Source organism: Aspergillus viridinutans (assembly GCF_018404265.1).
Source record: "Aspergillus viridinutans IFM 47045 DNA, scaffold_7, whole genome shotgun sequence".
NCBI lineage: Eukaryota > Fungi > Ascomycota > Eurotiomycetes > Eurotiales > Aspergillaceae > Aspergillus > Aspergillus viridinutans.
The window spans coordinates 244,272-267,127 of record NW_025091223.1 but is presented as its reverse complement, the minus strand read 5'-3'; the positions used below and the strand labels follow the sequence as shown (position 1 = coordinate 267,127).

Here is a 22,856-nt window from a genome sequence, read left to right as displayed (position 1 = left end):
GCTCAGGGCTTATAAAACATGGCAATTGTCTGACTCGTATTTTAACTCTCTCCTATGTCTGATGCTGATGGAGGATGCCGCGTTGGCATTAAGCGCATCACTTCTTACCGATCAGCCGAGGTTCTTGTATCGGCTGAGATGATCAACTGAATCTGATCTAGCTATCGCTTTTGGAACTATATAATTGTGTTTAACGACTACTGTTCTCGAATGCATACTTTCTGCTGGAATATGATACCCTGCTTGCAAGATACTTGATCCAAATCTGATCCTGCACCGATCTGCTCTTTGTGCTCTCATGAACGGAAAACCAACCTACTTTCCCCGCAGAGCATCATCATGAGTTCGCAAAAAGACCGGCCTAACAGTTCAGAAAAACTGCCATTTCGTGCCTCCTTCGTCGAATTAATGGGCCTCGAACGTCTCGACTCGTCCAGCAGCACTCCGGACGCACCAGAGAAGGTCGAGCGGTTTCAATCTCTCGCCGCACCGTACCCTCCTGGCATGGGCGAAATGGCATTTGGCGGGCATGTCTACGCTCAGTCCGCATATGCAGCGTCGAAAACTGTCGGCAAGGGGTTTGTAATACACGTAAGTCTACCTACCTTCACACACTCGTCATGAATACCCGATTGAGATGAGCATCCAGGACATGACGGGCACGTTCATTCTACCGGGCCAACTAGACGTTCCCTACGTGTATACAGTTCGCCACATACGAGATGGGAGCATGTACTGTACGCGCGCTGTCGACGCACGACAGAACGGCAAGATCTGCTTCTCGTGTTTGTGCTCGTTCAAGCGCCCCGAGGAGCAGCAGACGTTCCACCATCAGCCGGCCCCGGCACAGGAGCGCTTCAAGTCACTTCTTGCTGGGAAAAAGCCAGAGGATCATCTGACTAGTCCTAGCGTTGATGCGGACTGGTGGATTGAACAGGTTCAGCGGGGGGATATTGCTGAGCCGGAGTTTCCAGGGCTTGATGTGAGGAAGGTGGATATGACGAGCTACAATGCCACCGAGGAGGTGAAGCAGAGTCCGGAGAGTTATCGCCAGTTGACGCTGTACGCCCTCAAGGGGTCACCGCAGGACCCAGATGTTGCGTTGAGCACGCAAGAGCTCGAAGCCAGTGACAAGTCAGGCGAGTTTGATAACCTATATGCCTGTGCGCATATGTATGCGAGTGACAAGAACTCACTCTTATTGATTCCACGTGCGTTGGGCCACAAGACCTGGTCTGCAATGGCCAGTCTAACGCTGACGGTGGTTTTTCACCACCATGGTGAAGCGCTGAGGATGATTGACTGGGATGTAGGGGAGGAGGATGGAAAGAGTTTGCCCAGGAAATGGTTTATCCAGGAAGGCTGGACGCCTACGTCTGGAGAGAATAGAGCTATTCATGAGAGCTATTTGTGGAGTCCAGAAGGGGTATTGCTCGCCACCAGTTATCAGGATAGCCTCCTCAGGCTGAAGAAACCGGGTCGTGAGAAACTATAGAATGATATGTAGATATTTATACAGGGTTAGTGTAATTTTCTATTTATGATTGCAATAAAGTTACATTGAGATTGCACCAAAGGCCAATAGCATAGTCAGCTGCCATGATAAGCGACGCTCGACGCCATCCAGTTGCTTGACAGTTCATGTGGAGATGCTGATCTTAGGTGCCCGCGTGGAACTGCCTAGCAGGGCTTAATCCAGTGGGGGACATTTCCGTTACCTGATGAATCGCTGGAGATTTAAAACTTCATCTGCCCATCTATAATTCAACAATACATCTTTTATCCTTCAAGTCAGCACAGCGAATATCCATATAGGATTTAATAAGAAGAATCACGAAGTAGGGATACCGGAGCAGAATCGTGTTCTTCACCGGAAAGTTCAGCACATCGAGTCCCAAGGCCTTATAGCGGTACAACTAAGACTGATTTCAGACAACCCATGACTGCATAACCACGGCTTATAAACAAGCTTCAGAATGGCCATCGAGGTAGTCAACCTCACCGAGGCGGATATTCCCGAAGCGATCGAGGCGATCCAGCGGGCGTTTGCTGACGATCCATATTTCAAATGGGTTTTCAATCTAGCCAAGGTATGTAGCATGGTAACGGAGTACGCAGAAGACACCGTTGAGATTTCCCGCCAGGTCGAAATCCTGTTGATCAAACATTGAAAGCTAACATGTGTTGTGTCCCATGACGCGGTCGAGTCGACGCCGACCTGCGTCCCGCGTCACCTGACATTCCCAACCATATAGTTCAATAAACAAAGGAATTATGGTTCTCTTGAAGCACGATGCCGCTGGGGAATCAACAACGCCATCTTCCAAGTCGCCAGAGAGAGCGATGGAAACGGCGCCCCCTCTCGTGTGCTTGGTGTCTCATGCTGGCTCCCGCCTCATCCCGCCGCAGAGCCTGAAAGCTGGTACAGCTGGGCGCAAAGCTGGTTGCTGTCGTCCCAGCAGTTCCTGAACAATGTGCGCCACATGGGCCGGGGCGGGCTCAACACGCGCCGCTATTGGATCTGGAAGGATCGTCAACGGGAGGCGCAGAGTCAGATCTGGAACGATCCGCGAGGGTACTATTTCTGTAACATTGTGGCGGTCAGTCCGGAGGCTCAGGGAAAGGGGATCGGGAAGAAATTGTTTCAGGCTGTCACTGATCGAGCGGATGAGGAAGGGGTGAAGTGTTATCTGGAGAGCTCAAAGGATGTGCCCAACGTGGAGATTTATCGGCGGATGGGGTTCGAGATGGCCAAGGCGATGGAGTGTAGGGATGGGGAAGATGTGTGCATGGTATGTTTGTTTCAAGGTAGGATGGTCAGAGCCTTATTATTAACGTTTTCTGTAGCTGTATTGCATGGTCCGAAATCCAACCCCCAAGCGTTAAGGAGAGGCAGGCGTGATCTTATTGCTGCGGTGCGGCATTTACGACGAATGCCAACGATCGATATGCAGAGGGATTATCCTCGAATCGAATTTCGGCAATCCAAGGAACATGATTATGAACAAGGTTGGGGGCATCTCCTGATCGTAATATCAAAGTGTAACGACTTGATGTGATGCCCAGATTAACCTCTGAAAGCACACAAATCACACCAACAGGGGTTCCCCTGTCAGAACGCTGATGTATCAATCCATGCAACTTGATCCATAAAAGGCCCATGATCATCAACGCACATATGCACTCAGACCCAGCTATCTACCATGTGAGACTTCAAAACGTCAACTCCCGATCCCAGCCTCGGAAGGTGTCGGCTCAGGCCGCCCAATCGTGCTTTGGGATATCTGTTGGCGGCGACACCGTCAGATCCAGGCAGCAAGAGGATAGTGCAACGAATAAAGTACCTACGGGGTATACAGTACAAGCTCCAGGGGTACAGCATTCCAAAAGCTTTGGCCAGGACTTTTTAGGACATGTTCGCCTAGTGAAACGCACCATTGTACCAGCAAGAAGCGTAAGGTAAGGAGCACTTCGTAGTTAATCCTTCACCACTGCTAAATCATATCCACCGTTCGTCGAACATCCCCAATCACGGAGAATACCGGGCGTCCCGGCCTATCATCGGCCGAAACCTACCGTAAGAAGAATTGAGGTATTGGAACCGCCGGTGGCTGAGCAGGATAGCGCTATCCCCTCAGTCGGCGTAGATCACTTGTTTCGCGGTTTTACTTTCCGTCAAATGAAGTATTTGGAAGTATCGATATCACTTTCAGAATGTGATGCCGCCACTCATTTATCGATCTCTTAAATAGGAAGCTGGGATGGATCGAGACTCTCCAGGTATGCTTGATGTTGACGCAGCAGGCTGTCACGAACTCGACAATCCTACCATATCCTTAATCAGATGGATTCGACACCGCAGTTAGCCGCTATTCATGGGACGAGCTAGCAGAATTAGGGAGCACAGCACGGATTAACGTAATCGGTAAGCGAGCGGGCCATGTAGGCCAGCGGGCCACCTCTGTATTCCATAGAAAATGGCCCTTTTTAAGACTACTATATCTCACCCAAAGATGAATATTATAAAGTGTAAGTTAGATATATAGTATAACTAAGTATAAATAGTTCAGAACTTATTTTTTTAAATTTTTAAAAATTGAATTCTACTGTATATTCTTAAATTTACTCAAAGTATGAAAATAATAGCTGTAATTTATATTACTCAAGGTATTAGTATTTGTTAAGACATAATAAAAGCCTCTATAAATATTAAATAGTATAATAAACTATATTGCTTACTATTAAGCTCTTAATAGGTGCTTTGGTTGAGATATTGAAGTCCAAAGAAGGGCCATTTTCTACGGCACAAAGAGGTGGCCCGCTGGCCTACATGGCCCGCTCGTTTACCGATTACGTTAGCCGATACTGGCATGACTCAGCGGCGAAGGACTACATCGGTTACGGAGTATCTAGTACATGGACAAAGTAGCCACGAATGATAGGTATCAGGCAGCTTATCATCTAGTGAGTAGATTCAATTGTACTTATTGCCATCTTCACTTTCATTAAGACATTGAACCATGCTTATGACCATGCCACTACAGAGGCATGGTACAAATGCAACCTATCTCAGATATTCATATACATGAAGTATGAAGTAGATGATACTAATTTCCACAATAGACAACCCACCATTGGCACTTCATATCTGGACTTTCGACGCCACAAGCACACACCAATACTTAATATATGAGCTCAATATAAGAACCTAGTCCAGACCACCCCTGAGCTCATTGCAAGCTGCACCGATACGGCATTGCATATGGCCCGTGCGCCGAACCCAGCTGTCATCTTTCGAGAGTCGACTTTTGCAAGTTCGAGGGCGTCGGAATAATGCATCCCCTGTGCACCGTGCAGAAGCATGATAAGCCAGTGTGGCTAAAGTGATGTGACACTAGGTACCTTGGTGGCATTCCAGGCTCCGTGGAGATGAGTACTATCTGCATCCTTCTCCTTTCAAGGGCCTAGCTAGGAAGGCGTCGATAACTCATTGACTCTAGCAAGTACTCCGAGCCAAGAACAGGATATTAGCCACATATCACATGAAAAAGCCCTTATCCAGATGACGACATTATCAACACCAATGTTCAGTCTTTCGCCATAACCTAGATAGAGCTCCAGTCTACGCTGTAGGCAACACTGTAGGCTATTCTATAGCCGTCGGGTAAATGCTCTGAAGCTTTTTACCCGTGGGAACAACCAACCACAATCTATACAGGAATACGGAGCATGAATCTCGATAGATAAAGTGACGAATCAGTCTTGGGCTTTGCCCTTGTATGACGTTTTCGACACATATCACATAGATAGACGGTCTGCGTCTGCGTTGCTCCACTCATCCCATCACCGCTTATTCTATCAATTCAGCAAATCATGTATGCACAGCTATCACGACTTATATTCGACGCCCGCGGAGGACCAGATCATTGCTATATCTATGATGTCAGCACTATGAACGAACGCATCGACGGTCGATCTTCATCATGTCGCTGGTCAGCTGGAAATGTAGTCAGCGCTACGATCTGATTGCTTTGAGTAATGCAGTTGATTCACTAGGATCGCACATGGGTCAGGAACCAGTGCTGACTCGATTGCAGTAATGTAATTTCAAATTATCGATCTTGTGGTTTCTCCCCTGAAGGGAAGACAGTCGAACTTTTTACGCTCCGCCTTCCGTGAGAACGGATGTCTTCGTACGCAAATCCACGTGCACTCGGCGATTCTTCTGGTCTATGACAGTTATTGAACGACAGTCTTCACATTCTGGTGGAAATAGAGGACTTCTAAATAGCGCAAATAGCAAAGTAACGCTGCCATTGTAGATTCATTTATTCTCGACAACCCTACCGTTTATATTCCCGTAGCGCTCTCGGCTCGTATAGCAGATGTACCACTCGCTCACCAGTACCTGATATGTATGCATAATTGCCACGATGCACGCTCGGGCCGAGGGCACGATCCGCCTGAATCGCCATTCATTTATTTGGCGCTTCGCATCCATCGGAAGAAGCTAAGCGAGTCTAAAAGGTCTGTAAACTTTTTTAGCACCTCTATACAAACCCATTCGTACCCGAAACTGCTTCTGATTTGTTGCCCACTGTGCCCATTAATACTCCATCGTGAGTTGTAAGGATGAAAGGTTGTCGAGTACTGTGACCTGCCGCTGGGAAAGCGTCCGAGTGCAGTCCTGACGGCGGTTGTGTAGCCACGCCTGTCAAGGCTGCAGTGGAAATGTCATCGTTCCATCACTATTCCACATAGCGCTCGAAAGGTCCAGAAAAATAAAGCTAACCTGGACGAAGATAAGGTACAAACTAACATTGGTTCTAGCCACACAGAACGGACATACCGAAAGGCTGCCGGCGGTCTATGGTACGCACTTGTCAAATCACCAGTCGACACAGGGAAGCCTGAGAATATTTTTTTGATGATTCGAGGATTGAGCAAAGCCAGTGAAGCAGGGGGGAAATGCAGCAGGGGCCCCCAGTCAGTCTTGACATAATTTATCAATAATTTCAATTTCCATCCCATCACCCTGGTCGCTTTAGACCGTAGAGCTTGCTCAATGCCGTGCCACGGGCGAAGGAACCCAACTCCCTAGACTACTACCTCCGGGACCATTAGTAATGGCAGCCAATTGGTTTAGTTGGTTCGTTTAGGCCAGTCTTTGGCGTTGGCAACGCCGAATTGTCCTTATTGCTGCACAACTCAGGCTTTCTAACTTCGAGAGGAAAGGAGGAGCACGGCTGTGCTTATCTCTATGGTTTAGTATTACTATCCACCGGACGGTATATGCAAACCCCACTGCGAGATGTCGTTCAGTAGAGAAAAGCGCAGACCTCATCTGGTCCTCAGGAGATGCAGTAGCATATGGCCTTGGCAATGCACTGTCTGGGGTGCGATACAGGTCTTTGCGTCAATGGTCGAAAGGAAAATTAATTGACCTTGATAAGATATTGGGGGTTGGGGGGAGGGAGAAACATAATTCGAGTTTGTCGGTGCGTGGCCTTTGTTCGTTTTCTGTTGTTTTGCATTGCCCCTTCCTCATCTCAAAGTTCAACTCAAAAGTGCTTTGAAGGATTGCAAGGAAGAATGTTTGGAAGAAGCGGCATTGAAAACAAGACGGAAGCGAACAAAGTAAAATTTGAAGGAAAGGAAAAGTCCGGGGGTTGACCCCCACCTAACGGCCAAGGCATGTTTGATCATCTTCCGAGAAGGAGTAGCTGCTAGCCCACGTCTCTCATAATTCGCTGTACGTTCTGCCGATATCGTTCGAGCGTCGCAGATTGTCCAAACCTAACCCTTTGATTTATTAGGTCCAAGGAATCAAAAGGTGTCTCAACTGATTGCTAGAGAACTGCATGTCGTGTACAGCCAGCACGTGAATCTGGCCCGGAGCAGCGGGTGCAGACGGTCAGTAAAGTATAGTGGTATCTTGTTGTGATATGGCAGTAATCGAGGCATTCGCTTTAGTGGGCGTCGTTCCAATCCAAGAGGAACCAGCGAGGAGGAGCAAGTTGAGGTGGGAGGGGGAAGAAACTAGAGACAGGGGAGAATAATAGGAAAAATAAAAAAGAAAAAGGAAAAGGGAAAAAAAGGCGCCAGTAGGGGAAAATCATGCAAGAAAATCCATTCGCGTAGGTATACATGACAAGAACGCCAACACCACCAATTCCTCCTTCTCCGAGCGCCTTTCCATGCCAAAAAAACCAACTCCGAATTATACACGCATATCTGCCATTTGCTTCGCAAACGAGGAGATTTTATATCACGGGGAAAAAGGCCATCCGAGAATTGAGGTGATCCCTAGTCCCTAGGAAGTAGATCGCACAGTGAATTCGTAGTCATTATTGTGACTCTGCGAGTCACAGTCGAGATATTCAGAAGATGAAATACCCCGCGTCGATATTGTTCCATCTCGCAAGGCTGTTTTCTTTAGAAGACCTTGTCAACAGAGGGTGGGCAACTCCAGACAGCGCATAGAAGCGGTGCGCCGTTTCAGGACGACCATCTAGCAGTCTCTGGTTGTAGCTGCCGAAAGTTGGACGCATGGACATGCAATGGATAGAAGCTCAACGACAGAGGCGACATTTCCCCACGACTACAATGAATCTGTCATGAGGGCTGTCCGGACACTTGCTCTCCTTAGCTCCGTCGACCGATGTACGGATGAAATGTTGCGATGGTTCGCGGCAAGAGCTGTATATATAGTAGTTCTTGAAATAATTGCACATTGTGGCCGCATGCAACAAGAAGCGAATACAAGGATTTGAAAGTATTGGAGATCGCTGTTGAAGCTGCAGAAGGTGAAGAGTTCAAATTATGCAGCAGATACACAGCGGATAGATAGCGATGAAAGACCCCAAAGTGGATTGAAGATTGTTTCCCGAATTGTGGTTAACGGCTGGAAAGAAATGCGAAGAAGCAGCCGGTAGCCCTTGCGGACGATGTGAGGAAACGATGAAGATATATGTCGCCTTTCGTAGTGGGCTGTTGCAAGGTGATGTTTGTCGTGTCTTGCTACAAGTGCATCTGTTGACTGGGGCCCATCACAAGCCGGATGCACCAGGGTTAGGCAAGAAAATTCATATCGAATAATTTAGATGAAAGTCGATAATAATGCTCTTGCTAATGCCAGACACTACTTGGACTAAGGAAACGGTAAATGAAAGTTAGAAACCATGAAAAATAAAATATACTAATAGTGCAAATTGTAAAATAATATCAGAAGCAGATATAGACGCCGAACGGTCGAGAGGATTCAAGCTCAAAGCGTATTAACAAAACAGGCAAAAGCTCCAGGAACCACTCGGGCTCCTTCTTTTTAGCTGCCGAATCTCGGTCCTCCCTGAAAGTATCCCAGGCTACCAAGCCTACCGTCCTTTTACCAGCCTATCTGGACCTAACACATACACGCAATGCAATCTTATTGCGTAGCATCGTGGTCGGTCTGTTTGGAAAGTCTCCTCCCATGTCGCAGACTGCGGGCCCGGCCTGTTGTCGGCTTAATCGGAGCGGTACACGGCCTCACAGGAGCGACAGGCATCAGGTGGAAGCTCATAGCTATGTTGCTGGGTCATTTTGAAGGGAGTAGGGTTGGGGACTAGCCTCACCATGACACCGAGATTCATGACTGCTTCGTCGTTAACGGCTCAATGGGAGATCGACACGGTCCCTCGCAGCCGTTGATGCTTCACTCGCACGTGGCGCTAGCTAGGATCTTCCATGCATACGCAATTACGATGTCATAGAGATCAGGATAATGCCAGGTTGGCATGAAAGAGAAAGGTTCATTGGATTAGGCAGTAGGGCCGGAGTGTGTTTAGCGGATGAGTCGTCCATCATTGCCGACCCCGACACGGGATTTCCCAGGCATACCAAGCGGAGGAGAGGTGAATCTCGGATAGTGACAGGCTAGCCGCCTAGCAGGCTGTTTCGTGTTGACGACAAGTCGACAACTGACGCGGAGATATTGCGCTTGGTTATCACCTGGCCTCTGATCCACAAGAGAAAACTGGACCCCTCTAGTCAATTAGGGTGATCAAATATCGATGTGGAGCTGTGGGTAATGCACTCCGAAAATACCGAAATACCGGATGTTACTGTTGTTTTAGCACATTTTAGCGAGCAAGCCATCGTGCATCATGGTGGGCAGATGGGTGAAAGTCAAAAAATGATACGGAGTCAAAGCCCCATCTCAGCCATAATCGCGGCGCAACACCCGGTCTGAGACGCTTGATTTTGCCCTGCAAGTGTGAAATATGTGCTCTGTATGCATGTCTCAATTAATGAGGATCAATTCTGAGCGCTGAAAGGCTGCTCCTCTTCGAAGTTCGAAGGACGAGCACTTTAGCAGACGTCATTTCCACCTTCCCAGGATGTATGTCTAGATCGCGTACCACTATCAAGTGATTGGCTCTAGGAACCATTCATTCGAAAAAGTAACCAAATGGGTTGAGTCATAATCCCATTAATATTAGAAAGAAACGAGCATATGGAGGACCCTTGCAGCTCGTTCTGGAACCTGCGAATCGTAATAGAAATACTAAAAATGCGACTCAAATAAACTTGGCGGTACGCTCCGCCCCAAGGAAGAGACAAGTCGTAGCAAATCCACGGTATCTCTTTTTTGGACCCGAGTCTTAACTTTGTGCATGACGAAGGTTCGAAGCCGCAATAAATGATAATAATGAGGCCTACCTAGTCTAGGTCCTATCCCCTTTCCCGTTCTGTCGTATCCGAGAAAGGTTTGCAATATTTCCACAGCCACAAAATGGGATTTTGAAGATTACCTGCTTGCCCCTGGTCAAGGGAATGTGATTGATGCAAGCCTCGAAGGTTTGCTAGAATGCCGTTGGCCCTCGATCGTGCCAAGTTGAGCTGCTGGCAGCCTGAGAGACCAGGGGCAGGGGGGACTATCATGTCGCCAAGAAAACTTGGATGCTGGAAATAATTATGTTATTTTCATCAGAAATGATGACGGTAATAACAATAATAAGGCAAAGGACTCTGTTGTCCAGGAACCTTGTAGAAGCCATACCTAGTTGTTGCATTGTGCAGGATCGAACCCACGCGATGGTGAGACATGGTGTATCTGTGTTAAACTTAACTGCAACTTTGTACAGAGTAGTGGCGTCTTGCGGACAAGTTGACGACTCCACTCTCCACAGTGACCTTAGACGGGTTCGGCTGGGTGTCGTCAGGATTTTCGCCCGGAATTGCCTGACACTCAGTCTGGAGCTCATCGGTCTCTGGCCCTGCATTATTGCTTGGTTTGGGACATCGGATGATTGAAGAGCGGATAATTCATCCCGACTTTCACATGTGAGAGTGAAACCGAAAGCTTGTCAATATCACAGATCGATCGATTTTTCTCTTAGTGATGCAAGACTAGTCGATAGGTTTCAGCGCGTATGGTGCCATGCCATTTTTACCTAACGAAATAAGGATCTGACTTGATTCCTTCTGCCTAGAATGTAAGACCATGAACAAGGGTTCCAGATGGTCCGTGGTATTATGGATAGCGGTCAAACCAGCCTTGGAGGTAGAGGGCAGAAATAAAGGATTCTAATAATTCTTCCACGCGGAGGTGTGATTGAGCTGCTGTCAACTTTAAGGGATAATTCCATGCATTCATGAATTCAGAATTCCAGATGGCTTGCTCCCAGCCTCACATCGGGGTGTGGGGATCTGGTTTCGGGCTTCTTCCAAGGTCCAAACTTTGAAGTTCAAGAGTTCCTCCACTTCTTCGTCCCTACAGGTAGATAGAGCCCGAGGGAAGATTCTTCTCAAGCTCTTAGTGGAATCGCTGAGACTCGAGCCGTTTGACCATCGCGGACTCTCGATTTCGAGGAACCGACTAGTTCATCGTACCAAGGGACTCAATAATACAATTAAATAATATTTTCAGGATTCAATTTTTTTCCAAATAATAATGGAAAAGAGAACACCAGTGAGATAACCTATGACGCCTGGTTCCTGGGCTAGTCAAACTCTACCTAACTCTGCGACTTTGTGAGGCGGTCAGCAATTAGTTCCGGACGTTTCAGTCCACCGTTTACTCCGTACAGAAGGTGATACGCGACAAGATCAATCACGGCGCCTAACTCAAATTTCGACTTCGTAGTCTTATACAGCCTCAATCATTATTGAAGCGTCCACTTGCCTTTCAGATTTCAGAGGGGTGAGGCTTACCGTGGCAACATTATTATTATGACGGTTATTCAGTTCCTCTGGTAGCTGATAATCGCCGATGGATGGGAGTTCTTGGCTGGCTGGTAGTCGTGGGCCGTTGGCGTCAGACTTGTCGGAGTCTCGAAGAGATCTAAGGTACTGGGGCGCTAGCTATAAAAGGCTAGCATGTCTTAAGCTCACTTTAGAAATAAGACTAACCACTTCTGGCATACGACAGCAACCTGGAGATACGCTATTCTCAAAATAGAAAATATGATAGGCCATTCCCGATCTGCCTTAGCGTACCCCGTGATAATGGCGGCTCTGGACACGAAATCCCCTCATCCCGCTGTCTGAGGGTCTGGTTGTCGCCCGACTACGACTCAAGCAAGAGTCATCATACTGCTCTGACTTTCGCTAACTCCTGATGATCCGGACTGGGGCTTGTGGTCGTTCGTTGGACGCTTGAAATCGCCTTGAGGCTGTAAACAGAAAGGGGGCTTGAACGTCAGCATTTTCCAGGTCCCAGACCCAGCCATCGCTGTGGAGACAATCTTTGAACTCCGCTCCTTTCGATATCAACACACTGTCGAAAGCGTCGCCAAACTTTCGTTTTTCTTCATTCCTAGGCTCTAATCGTTTCGTCAAAATGGGATTCGGTCAATTCGACTCGATCTGCCAAAAGGCAGCGCTCCCCCTTTGCTCGTTGGTGGGCCCTTCGTCCCCGATATCAGGATCTACTGGCATAATTCCGAACTGCTATGCGCGGAATATCGAGTTGGCAAACACAATCATCTTTGAAGGCGCTGCGTCCTTCGTTCATATCATCGCTCTAGCAATGACGGTAATTATGATTCTGCATGTCAGGTCCAAATTCACCGCAGTTGGTGAGTCCCGAACCTTAACCCCTTCCTCTGGGCGCAAGTCAAGCTCCTGCTTGAAACCGCACGCTTTATCGATTTTTCAAATGTCACGCTAACCCTGTGAACTATCAGGCCGTAAAGAGATCATTACATTCTTCTACATCTACATGGCTCTGACTATCTGCTCATTGGTCATTGATGCCGGTGTGGTTCCCCCTCGAAGTGGTCCTTTCCCCTACTTTGTGGCCGTGCAGAATGGCTTATCCTCTGCATTGTGCACCTGTCTGCTCATCAATGGTTTCGTCGGTTTCCAACTCTACGAAGACGGCACCTTCCTGTCAGTCTGGCTCATACGACTGACGTCCGCGACCATGTTTGTCGTCTCATTTGTGATCTCGCTGTTGACCTTCAAGTCCTGGGGCGGCATGAGCCCCACGAACACCATCGGTCTGTTTGTGGTGCTATACATCCTCAATGCGATCAGCATCGCGATTTATCTTGTTATGCAACTCCTCTTGGTAATGAATACCCTCGAAGACCGCTGGCCGCTGGGGCACATCGCATTTGGGGTTATAGTCTTCATCTGCGGGCAGGTGCTTTTGTACGGATTCAGCGATACAATCTGTGACAACGTACAGCACTACCTGGATGGTCTCTTCTTCGCTACGTTCTGTAACCTGCTCGCCGTCATGATGGTCTACAAGGTAATTTCTTTCTTCGTTCTTTCCCACTTGGAGCAATGTTGACTGATCTTGTAGTTCTGGGATTACATCACAAAAGAAGACCTCGAGTTCTCGGTGGGCATCAAGCCCAATACCTGGGAAGTCAAAGAACTTCTTCCGGAGGAGGACCGTCGAACGACCGTCTATCAAGACTCTCACTCGGAGTATGCTGGGAGCATGTATCATCACCGGGTTTCCACTTATGGCGGTCACAATTATTGACCTGGTTCTTAATCATCTTTTTTTTGGTTGTATGGTTGTACACGATATTTTAATCACATCTTCGACATTTTGATCAGCCGGGTCTCATGCATCGGGACTCACGGGTGGATATTACATGCATCAGCCATCACATTAAGCATTACATTTGTGGACCTTATCATTTCCATACTCCATATATGTCAACGACATTCGTCCAATCTTGCAGGGATGTTTTACTTTTAGCGCTGCGCTTTATTTTTCGGGGAGGGGGAAAGCATGAGACCCTTGTTGTCGTCTTTTAATCTAGTAAAGCTGCACCAATCCTTTACCATTTACCATGTTACAGTAATACCCTGATGTATGTTGCACCCAGTCCATGATATTCTATGCTGGTTTCCTGGTTATCTGACCCTACTATTGAATGGGATGTAGCGTTCTTTGCTCTTGTGTCATCTAATCGACGCCAATTAGAGCGTCCACTGAACTTGGTCATTTCAACAGACACGCGCCACCATTTCAGTGGTAAGCTAAATCTGTGACTAACACTGCAGATAAATCCTTCGTCGAAAGCATACGGAGCATACTCGGAGGGTTCCTAAACAATGTCATTTCCATTGGAGTACTCCGTAATGCAGGGCGGATAGACGGAAGATGTCCCCGGCTAGGAAGAATACGGCAGGTCCAAGAGTATGCACGGTTGGATACATCGTCACACTTCCTCAACTGAGCGTAGCTCAAATCTGACTGTGTGAAACCAGAGCTCCGGAACATGATCATCTCACTGTCATTTTTCACATGCAGGGATCAGAAGCCGCTTTTAGCGGGAACGGCAAATGAAATATTGGTTTGATCCATTTTTACGTCTATTGGTATCACATAGGCTGCAGCACCATGCGCCAGCGGCGGCACACTTAACGCTTGGTGGAGGAGAATGGTTGCTCGTTGCCTGTTGATCGTACGAATTGCCGTGTACCCAGATGCTCTCCAAACTTTCTTCGGTGGCAACGTGATGAGGACATGCTACATCTCCAAGCCGGGTACAACACGACCGGCCATTTCTAAGCAGGCCTCGGCATGCAACGTGGACGGTGATTCCAGAGGACATCAATGCAACCTCGGACTTTCGGAAGCTGCGGGAGACGAACAGACAACGTGTCAAAAAGAATGTCCAATGATTTGAGTGCAGTCTATCGGACCAAGGCAGTGTACACGAGGTCCAATGCTCAAGTGTTGGCAAGTGTCGGATAAGAAATGAACATATCACGTTTTCCAGACTTGGACAGAATAGAGTTTCTTCCACAACTCTCAATCCACGAGCACGACGTCGTCAGCGTCCATGAATTCACTCCCAGTGTTCGGTGGAGTATTACTCTTGCCAACCTGTGGCGGTGTATCATCAACTTCCTCGATAGGTCCTGTGGCAGTGGAGTACCAACCCTTATCAATCGATTCCACCACGGATCTGCATGCATCGGCGACTAGCTCTAAATATGCCGGATTCTGGTTTGGCAAAAACATGTTGATATGGGCACTCACTTCGTCCGCTGCCCTATCATTGATCGCCCTGACCCACGAAAATCCCGATTCGGGAAATTCCGGCGTGCCTTGACCCGTCTCGACCTCAGTCGGCAGGGTACAGAATGTGCGGTGCTTTGAGCGTATGATCCGTTGACTAAACGAAGTCTTGCCTTGATTTGTATTACTCTCAACCAATGATGGGGCGCCTTTACCCAAGCACGTATAGAAATTCGTGCAACGTATCCCTCGCTCGTTGTACACTTTGGACAATAGCGCCACACGCTGTCGTAATTCCGAGGGGCGCGCTAAGCACCCAACAAATATAAGATGCGAAGAAATCCAGTCCCAACCCTCCGTCAGTCGTTGCCGTTGTGTGTACATTGCGGCGGCGCCGCCTGCAGCCACGGCACCTGCAGCCCCTGCAAACATGGCATATCGACCCCAGCGCTGCCAGGATGGCGTGGCAGCAGCATCAGTAGCCGAGGCAGGAGTACCGGCAGGTGAGGAAGGTAGAAGCTTGGGCTGTGTTTGCTGTGTGGCGTTTGAGCCTTCCCTCGAAGCGTTACTGGCTCCTCCGAAACCGAACAAACCAGCTACTTCCGATAGTGTGTTATATGCGGTGGTGGCATTCTTATAATGGCCTTCGGCACCGTAGGACACAACGCCCGGAGCAATTCCCAGAAAAGGTGTATCGAATGCAAGCACGCCCTGAATATGAGGAAACATGAATGTTCCTGGTTCCACGAGTCGTGAACTTCCAACAGTCTTCGAATTTGCTTCGCAGCTAGCTGAAGCATGGCTTGAGGATACATCTGAGTATGGTTTTGTAGGAATAGGCTGTTCTGATGCGAGCAACAACAGGGTCTCGGCTGCGACAATGCCACCCATAGAATGACCAACTAGAAAAACGTGGACGGAAGGGTCAACGGTCGGCGATGTGGTACGATTGGCTACTTCCAAGTCGATAACCTTGTCCTGGAGCCTACTCAAGGAGAGAGGTGTAAGCGGGATTGCAAATCAAGTATGAATAGTCCAGGCCCGTGTCTCGACATACCATTCCCGGAATCTCACCACACATTCTTCAAGACCACCACGAGTCTCATACTTGGGATATACCACGGTAGCTACTTTGACGGTGGGAAGTGAACGAGCAACTACAGCACGTAAACGATCTGGGAAACTGGCAAAGGTGTTGTCATCGCCCTATGAGATGTTTAGTATGAGGCCTGATCGACTCTCCCGAGCTTTGCTAACACGCGAGCAACAACCGGAACATGAGACAAGCGAACGGACCTTGAACCCGTGTATGAAAACTAGCAGCAGTGTCTTCCTCATGATAGGACGTTCTGTTGATGGGGATGATACATCTTCGCTCATGGTCGAATGCTAAGTAGATACTTCGAATGGTACGAGAGGTAAGGGCTACCTTAACTTTGGACCGCAATGGAAGTCTCGATATCACGTTACGTCATTGGTGCCCGTATCATCACGTGCCAAATCTAGAACGCAGCCAATGATGGTGAACCACCATGGTAAATTTATGGTGTCGATTAATTTGTTCAATTGCAGATGTATCGTCCTCTACTCGACACTGATTGATACATCTGGGAAGAGACACCTCTCTTCGTGATATTGCACTCAGAGTATGGTTCTCTCGAATAACCTCCAAAGAATCAGTAAAACCACGTCAGCAGGATGATTATGATGACCGAATAATATGCGTAAGACACCTAAAGATCTTACAGAGAGTTGATTATGTGATCATTCATCATTGGATTGCTGCTTCAGCATTCAATCGATGGTCTATTGACATCCTCGGCTCATCTACTCATCTCAATCTCTCCACGCCCAGACCGGCCCGAGGCCGACTCGGCGATTGGCCAATCGATACCTGGGTGGACCATGAGCATCCATACCTCCAGATCTCAATAGTCCTCCAAAGTCTCAAAACTCAAATTAACGAGCAAGTATATATAACGAAACCGGCCTTCACCTCGATCCACCACAGCCTGTAGCCAGGTGTATACCCAGACCGAAAACCAAGGAGCCGAAGATGTCCTCAGACGCGATCTACAACATCGTGAAGCTCGTCCCCAAACCGGGGAAGTACGACGAGGTATGTGCCCCTTAACTCTTTACCAAGAATGACCGGTTTCTAACCTCGAGATCGAAACCAGGTCGTAGAGGCATTCGGGGCCCTCGCGAAGCATATCCAGGCGCACGAGCCCAAGACTCAAATCTACTTCGCCATTAGACCCGAAGGAACCGATGAGTTGATCATCGTGGAGAAGTGAGTCTCGTCGCATTCGCCAACGATTCGGTCTGAGAATCAAGGGAAGGCTGACTTTGAGCAAGGTACACCGACGCAGCGAACCTGAAGGAGCATGCGTCGACACAGGAATTCAAGAACTTTTCGCGTCGGCTTGCGCCTTGCCTGGCGCAACCGCCTGAGATGAAGAGGTCGAAATTCCTTACTGGGTTTGATGGTCGCTCGAAGATCTAGGGCGTTTGTCCGTTCAACGCCAAGACTGCTACTGTGTGGACTAGTTTATGTCTGTGTCTGTCTGTCTGAACGAGGACTTCCGATGTCAGAAGTGGACTATAGTGCTTGTGCAGATAATGAGCGCTATCCGGTTGGCATACACCTACGGACTAGCTAACTGAACTTGGAACCCGAGAAGCAATGTCCGGTAGGCTGCGACTACTAGCGGTCAATAAGGGAAAATAGTAGTGATGAGAAACATAGAAACTTGCAACATGCACCATCTCATCGGGTTTACTACCTTGTATGAAAGGCATGAACTGTCTATAATACCGCTGGAAGAACCGCTCCAGACAGCGAACTCAATCATCGATGTCTCGCTGAGCCAGGGAGCTTTCCGACCGCCTGTGACTAAAGTCTTGCTCTTTCGTTGACGGGATCGAATCTGCGTCGGCCTCACTTTGGGCTACTGGCTTGTGCAGTCATTGTGATAGCTTCCGTATGTATAGAATGTCAGTTGACAGGGCATAAAAGCCACCGAGAACACTATCTACAGCAAAGCAAAATAGTCTCCACTGAGGCCAAACACCATTGATGAAATCAAGAGAAGGTCGGCACAGTGCACTATATTCCTGATGCTTGTATGATATGTGTAGTTACCGAATTTGCTCGAGATCATGTTGACGCCGCCGAGATCGAATCAAACCGCCTAATACCTTCCAATGCAGCCTGTTTACGCCTTCGCCAAGAGTAACCGGCGAGTGAGAAATATAGAATCGGTATGAGTCCCCCCATAAACAAACGCAACATATTGAAAACCCAGATTCCCGCCATTTAGATCCGACTCCAAACACTTTCCCGCTTGGTCCTATCACGAGTAAGTCACACAATAAAAATTCATGACGTCGTAAATCCTGTCCACTCATTCAAATTTCGATCTCATATGCTATTGGACAGCCGGTTCTCCAAGCCGAACCCATTCTCGAGGAACATCCATGCTGCGGTTCACGCGGCCTCCTGGAGTGAGGGGTACGTCGACACGGCCACGGCCACGTTCATCTCCGTCACGTTCCTCGTAAAATGATAAGCGTGAGAAATAGTCCTGCAGGACCGCCTCTCTGTCATTGTCGCCCACGATCGAGTTGTACTCTGGGGGTGGGGTTATTAGTGGCGGCGGAGGTGGAACGTCTTCAAACGCAGGCGGAGCGAAGGATGGCGCTCGAAGAAGATGCATAGGACGGGGGAAACGCTCATTCGCTTCATGCGCGAGATGGGCCTGCGGCGGACGAGCCAAGCCCCCGGATCCGTTGGTGAAGCTGCGAGATACAGTGCCGCCATTCGGCGCATCTTCCCGATCAGGCACTAATAGTTGGCTGCTCGAGCTGTTCCTGTTGACCATTGCCGCTCCAGGACAACCGCATTCGTACTCTTGCGTAGGCAGACCCGGATCCGAGTTTGGAGTGGTGTACGCAGGAAGATAGATGTTGGCTTGCGTGGCCTTGCAGGAGAGAAGGTGGAAGGGAGAATCAATGGAGATTTCAAAGTGCCTGCGCTTATTTGGGTCGCGCTCATCAATTCTGGAGAGACGCAGCACAATCTAGATATCAAGTCAGTCAGCAACAACTGGGAAATGTTCAACGTAGGCTATCTTACCTTGATCCAGTGGTTGATTTGAATATTCTCGTACGTCGTGTCAAAATGCAGTCGTTGCGATTCATCCCGATTCTTCATTTCGTGGCAGCTAGGAAGTTGAACATTGAACTCCATTTCGGTGGGGCCAACGCCTGAATCATTTGCCAGATTTCCTAGTAGATTCGTCCGGTTACGATCCACTATCTCCTCGCCTCTCGCAGCGGCCGCACGATGATCCCAATCAATGCCGCCACCTGCAGTGACACGCATCGAGCTGCCCGGGTAGGTGCTCACACTGGCGGAATCCGCTCGTTTCTCGAAAAGTAACACCTTCTTTGCTGGCTGCAGCCGGTGCACACTCTTGTCCGCTGTCCAATGCTGAATGTTTTCTGTCACATAAACCTTGATCCGATGACACTCGACCTTGGCTAAGGGGGTCAATTTGAAGGCGATAGGCACCTGGGAGCCCAACGGAAAAGACTTCCCTGATATGACAATATCGTAGTGCAGTTGATCCTCCCAGTTCCGAGAAATAGCGATGGGCTCAACCTGCTCCAACGAGCCCTCGGCCGGTGTACGAATCACGGGCACTTCCAAGGTGCCCAGTAGATTAGGCCGGAATGCGCCTGAACGTTCAACAATGGCTTCTAAATCGTATCTGACAAAGCCTAGATCGGTCTTGATCGTCTCCGGAAGAGAGCCATCGATGGGAAATTCGAAGTTATACAGGTAGTCACCAACTGGGAACATCCTGTAGTTACGCTGGGGATGCGACTGATTACTGGACGGCATTTCGTTCTTTCCAAAACTGCGCGAGTATGCGTGATTAGCTTGTAAGGAGAGGCGCTTGAGCTCTTTCGCGGTCAACTGATTGAGGGACGGGGACGATCCACTCTTGGAGAAGAGTTCCCGGGTAGTCGTTGTCGACCCATCTTTGGCTGTCACCGAGGACACCGGTTTAGCGTGCTGATAGAAATGTGCTCCGTAATCGTTCTGCATAAGGGCAGTATCCCCGTGGTTAAAGTACATCACTCCATGAGTGACCAGGTCTTTCTTGTCATGAAAATGAATCTTCTTCGGCGGAATTCCTAGGAAGAGTTTCAGAGTCAGTAGGGCTCTTTTCTAAGAGTAAACAAACTTATGAGTAAAGCATACCGTCAGGCCAGTCGGTCTGGGCGTGTCCCCGGAAGCATATCGAGATCTTTTTAATCTTGACGCTCTTAGTGATTTTCAAGTGCAGCTGCCCGCGCAGTATGGCGGATTTCTTGGTACTCGGGTCATTCTGATCATAACCTTGAAGAAACAAGACGGGCTCTGTTAGCGCAATTCCAACAGCGATACCGCTCCCTGTTGCGACAATCTTCTCATGGCGGAGAGGAGGGAACGACGCCGTTGCGTCCGACGCTGATGAGCCATCTTGCCCCGATGCCGGACCTAAAGTCATAGACACCGTAGAGGAAGAATCGGATCGCATTCTCCCCGCCGCTGCAGCAGAAACTAACATTCGCGCGTCATGGGGAGATATTATAATCTCGGACACAGGACGTGGCCGCGCCGTCCGGGACATCGGGTGGGTAGCGGTTGTGGAAGTAGTGTTGGTAAGTGGCGGCGATGATGAGCAGTTAATGGGCGGCGCGCCCAAGCGGAGGAAGCGCTTTGCGTTCTCCCGTGGCCCCGCCAGCCTTCTTAGTATAGAACTGCGACGATTCTGGCTTTGTTTAGGAAATTGCTCGACCGTGAGATCAGTGTTGACCGTAGTTGAAGTAATGGACCGACGTCGCTCTGATCTGGAAGTGAACAGACCAGAGAGTGATTGGAATATCTCAGGGTTTCCTGACCTAGATAGGTCCTGTTGTAGGGCAGAGAGGTGAGCAGCTGTCATGTTGAAGGATACCGGGGCAAGTGCATAGTGGACTAGACGGATGAAATCGGCACTGAGGTGATCTTCTACAGAAGCCAGGAGCTTTTGGATAACAAACAGAGAGGGAGATAGAAGATAGACGGTGGGTTGCAAAAAAGAAAAAAGGTGAAAGTGAAGCGAGTGACAGTGTTAGAGAAAGAGCAACAGACTTACCCCGTGTTTCTGCAGCTCCCAAGTAATAATATTAAGGATGATCTCTTCCCTTTCTTTTTTTCCTTTTTTCTGTCTATTATTTTATTTTGGGAGAATAAAATGATAATGTATGGCTGTGCTTTTGTTTCTTACGCGCAATCCCACCGAATTGAGTAGTGCGACTATTTCCCTTCCTATTCACTTGTTTCTTTTTCCCTTTGGCGCCTCTAGACTTTTGGGGCTTTTGCTGGTTCGGCTGATGATCGACCACGCAAGGAGCTCACACTGATTTTTGGCCCGAAATGGAAATGAGGCGTTCCCCCAGAATCGCTGGACTGAAATTCAGTTTTGAGTTGTAAAGAGTCTGTGATAGTACTCCAAAGCGTGGGCAGTCGACTCTCCAGTGTCTCGGTTATTCTGTGGTTAAGTCGGCGTGGAGTGAGGGGGAAACACACAGCCTGCTGATCACGATCACCACAGACCACTAATTCGATTACAGGCCAGAAGGGCCGATGATGCGGGGATTGCTGAAAGAGAGGAAGTTCGCTGTCAAGGGTCGATAGACAACACCAGAAGGAACAGAGACGGGGGTATGCTATGGTAGGTACAAAGCAATCACTCCAGCGAAACAGAGTTGCAGGATGGCAAATTCCAAGAACCTAAACACAAGAGGTGACGGAATAGACACGATGACAGTGAGGCGGTGCGGAACAGTTTATTTGTTCGTTCCTTGGGTGACAGATGAAGTCTTGGTATTATTGTCATCAGACAAGTCGAACCTCCTAATAGTTTGGCAGTTTCTGTTCGGGCCCAGAAGATAGACCCTCGTGTTATATTAGGGATCATGAATCTATGGTTGGAAAATAACTCTACGATGACGCGAAATACCGCCGAGCCACCACTCCAGGTCGCTGAATATGGATCCGGCGAGCCGGCAGACTGGCAGTTGGCATAGGTAAGGTAGGTACACGTACGATCCACGAAAAAGAGTTCGGATCATACACAGAACGAAGTCCAATCACCAGGCGTCCTTCCATTTGTAACCTAAATTCAATCGGCTTTCATTTGCGCGGTTTTCGGGGAAGGTTCCTAGCTACTCATATCTCAAGTTGCCCAGTGCTTCGCAGGTAGACTTCCTGCTTTTGTCATGTAGATCATGCGCAAAGTGCTACATGATCATGATGCTTTGTTCAGTAAGCCATCTTTTCCCATGTGATACCCCTCAGCATTCAAAACTTCAAGAAAGGTGATGCTAAGCCTTTGATGCTGCTAAAACTCCGGCGCTAGGCTGTTTCCTGGTTTAGAAGGATGACGTCGTCGAGATATATGCGGGTATTCCGGCATTAAGAGGTACAGATTCCATATTTGTTGCCTCTTTTTCTCTCTAAATTGGGGTTTTTTTTTCATTGTTGTTTTTCTCCTTATCACTCTGCAGCTTATCAGCGAGGAATAACCAAGATATAACAGAATCTCAACATTGATCTAAATGCGTGGGCTCAAAATTTCAAATGAATCCCACCTGTCGATCTCTGCCAGTGTGATGGGATCAAATCGATCAGTGATATCATTATTATTCTGTACCTGTGGCACGCCGCACATGAACGATTTAACTCTTCCAAACCCCATACTCATGATACTTGGCTGTTCTTGCACCACTAGTCAGATGTTTAATATATTGTTATGAGTAATGGATTATGGATCCTTCAGGAATC

At 48.4% G+C, this 22,856-nt stretch overlaps 6 protein-coding genes across 6 annotated transcripts; 4 read left to right on the top strand and 2 right to left on the bottom strand.

Annotated features, from left to right (window-relative positions):
- Window positions 1-339: 339 nt before the first annotated feature.
- On the top strand, window positions 340-1,495 carry Aspvir_008564 (acyl-CoA thioesterase; the record flags this gene model as incomplete). Its single annotated transcript, XM_043271732.1, has 2 exons — window positions 340-591; window positions 650-1,495. 2 exons carry the CDS (start codon window positions 340-342, stop codon window positions 1,493-1,495), a joined length of 1,098 nt encoding a protein of 365 aa, XP_043127667.1.
- Window positions 1,496-1,976: 481 nt separating this feature from the next.
- Window positions 1,977-2,886, top strand: Aspvir_008563 (uncharacterized protein; the record flags this gene model as incomplete). Its single annotated transcript, XM_043271731.1, has 3 exons — window positions 1,977-2,090; window positions 2,256-2,792; window positions 2,848-2,886. The coding sequence occupies 3 exons, from the start codon at window positions 1,977-1,979 to the stop codon at window positions 2,884-2,886; spliced, it is 690 nt and encodes a 229-aa protein (XP_043127666.1).
- Window positions 2,887-12,322: 9,436 nt separating this feature from the next.
- Window positions 12,323-13,480, top strand: Aspvir_008562 (chitin synthase export chaperone; the record flags this gene model as incomplete). The annotated part of the gene is made up of 3 exons (XM_043271730.1): window positions 12,323-12,560; window positions 12,669-13,240; window positions 13,295-13,480. 3 exons carry the CDS (start codon window positions 12,323-12,325, stop codon window positions 13,478-13,480), a joined length of 996 nt encoding a protein of 331 aa, XP_043127665.1.
- Window positions 13,481-14,764: 1,284 nt separating this feature from the next.
- On the bottom strand, window positions 14,765-16,354 carry Aspvir_008561 (esterase/lipase family protein; the record flags this gene model as incomplete). Its single annotated transcript, XM_043271729.1, has 3 exons — window positions 14,765-15,959; window positions 16,032-16,180; window positions 16,271-16,354. 3 exons carry the CDS (start codon window positions 16,352-16,354, stop codon window positions 14,765-14,767), a joined length of 1,428 nt encoding a protein of 475 aa, XP_043127664.1.
- A 676-nt stretch (window positions 16,355-17,030) lies between these two features.
- Aspvir_008560 (putative quinol monooxygenase) lies at window positions 17,031-17,480 on the top strand (the record flags this gene model as incomplete). The annotated part of the gene is made up of 3 exons (XM_043271728.1): window positions 17,031-17,093; window positions 17,155-17,267; window positions 17,333-17,480. 3 exons carry the CDS (start codon window positions 17,031-17,033, stop codon window positions 17,478-17,480), a joined length of 324 nt encoding a protein of 107 aa, XP_043127663.1.
- A 925-nt stretch (window positions 17,481-18,405) lies between these two features.
- Aspvir_008559 (arrestin family protein) lies at window positions 18,406-20,973 on the bottom strand (the record flags this gene model as incomplete). The annotated part of the gene is made up of 3 exons (XM_043271727.1): window positions 18,406-19,056; window positions 19,113-20,179; window positions 20,247-20,973. The coding sequence occupies 3 exons, from the start codon at window positions 20,971-20,973 to the stop codon at window positions 18,406-18,408; spliced, it is 2,445 nt and encodes an 814-aa protein (XP_043127662.1).
- Between the last annotated feature and the right edge of the window lie 1,883 nt (window positions 20,974-22,856).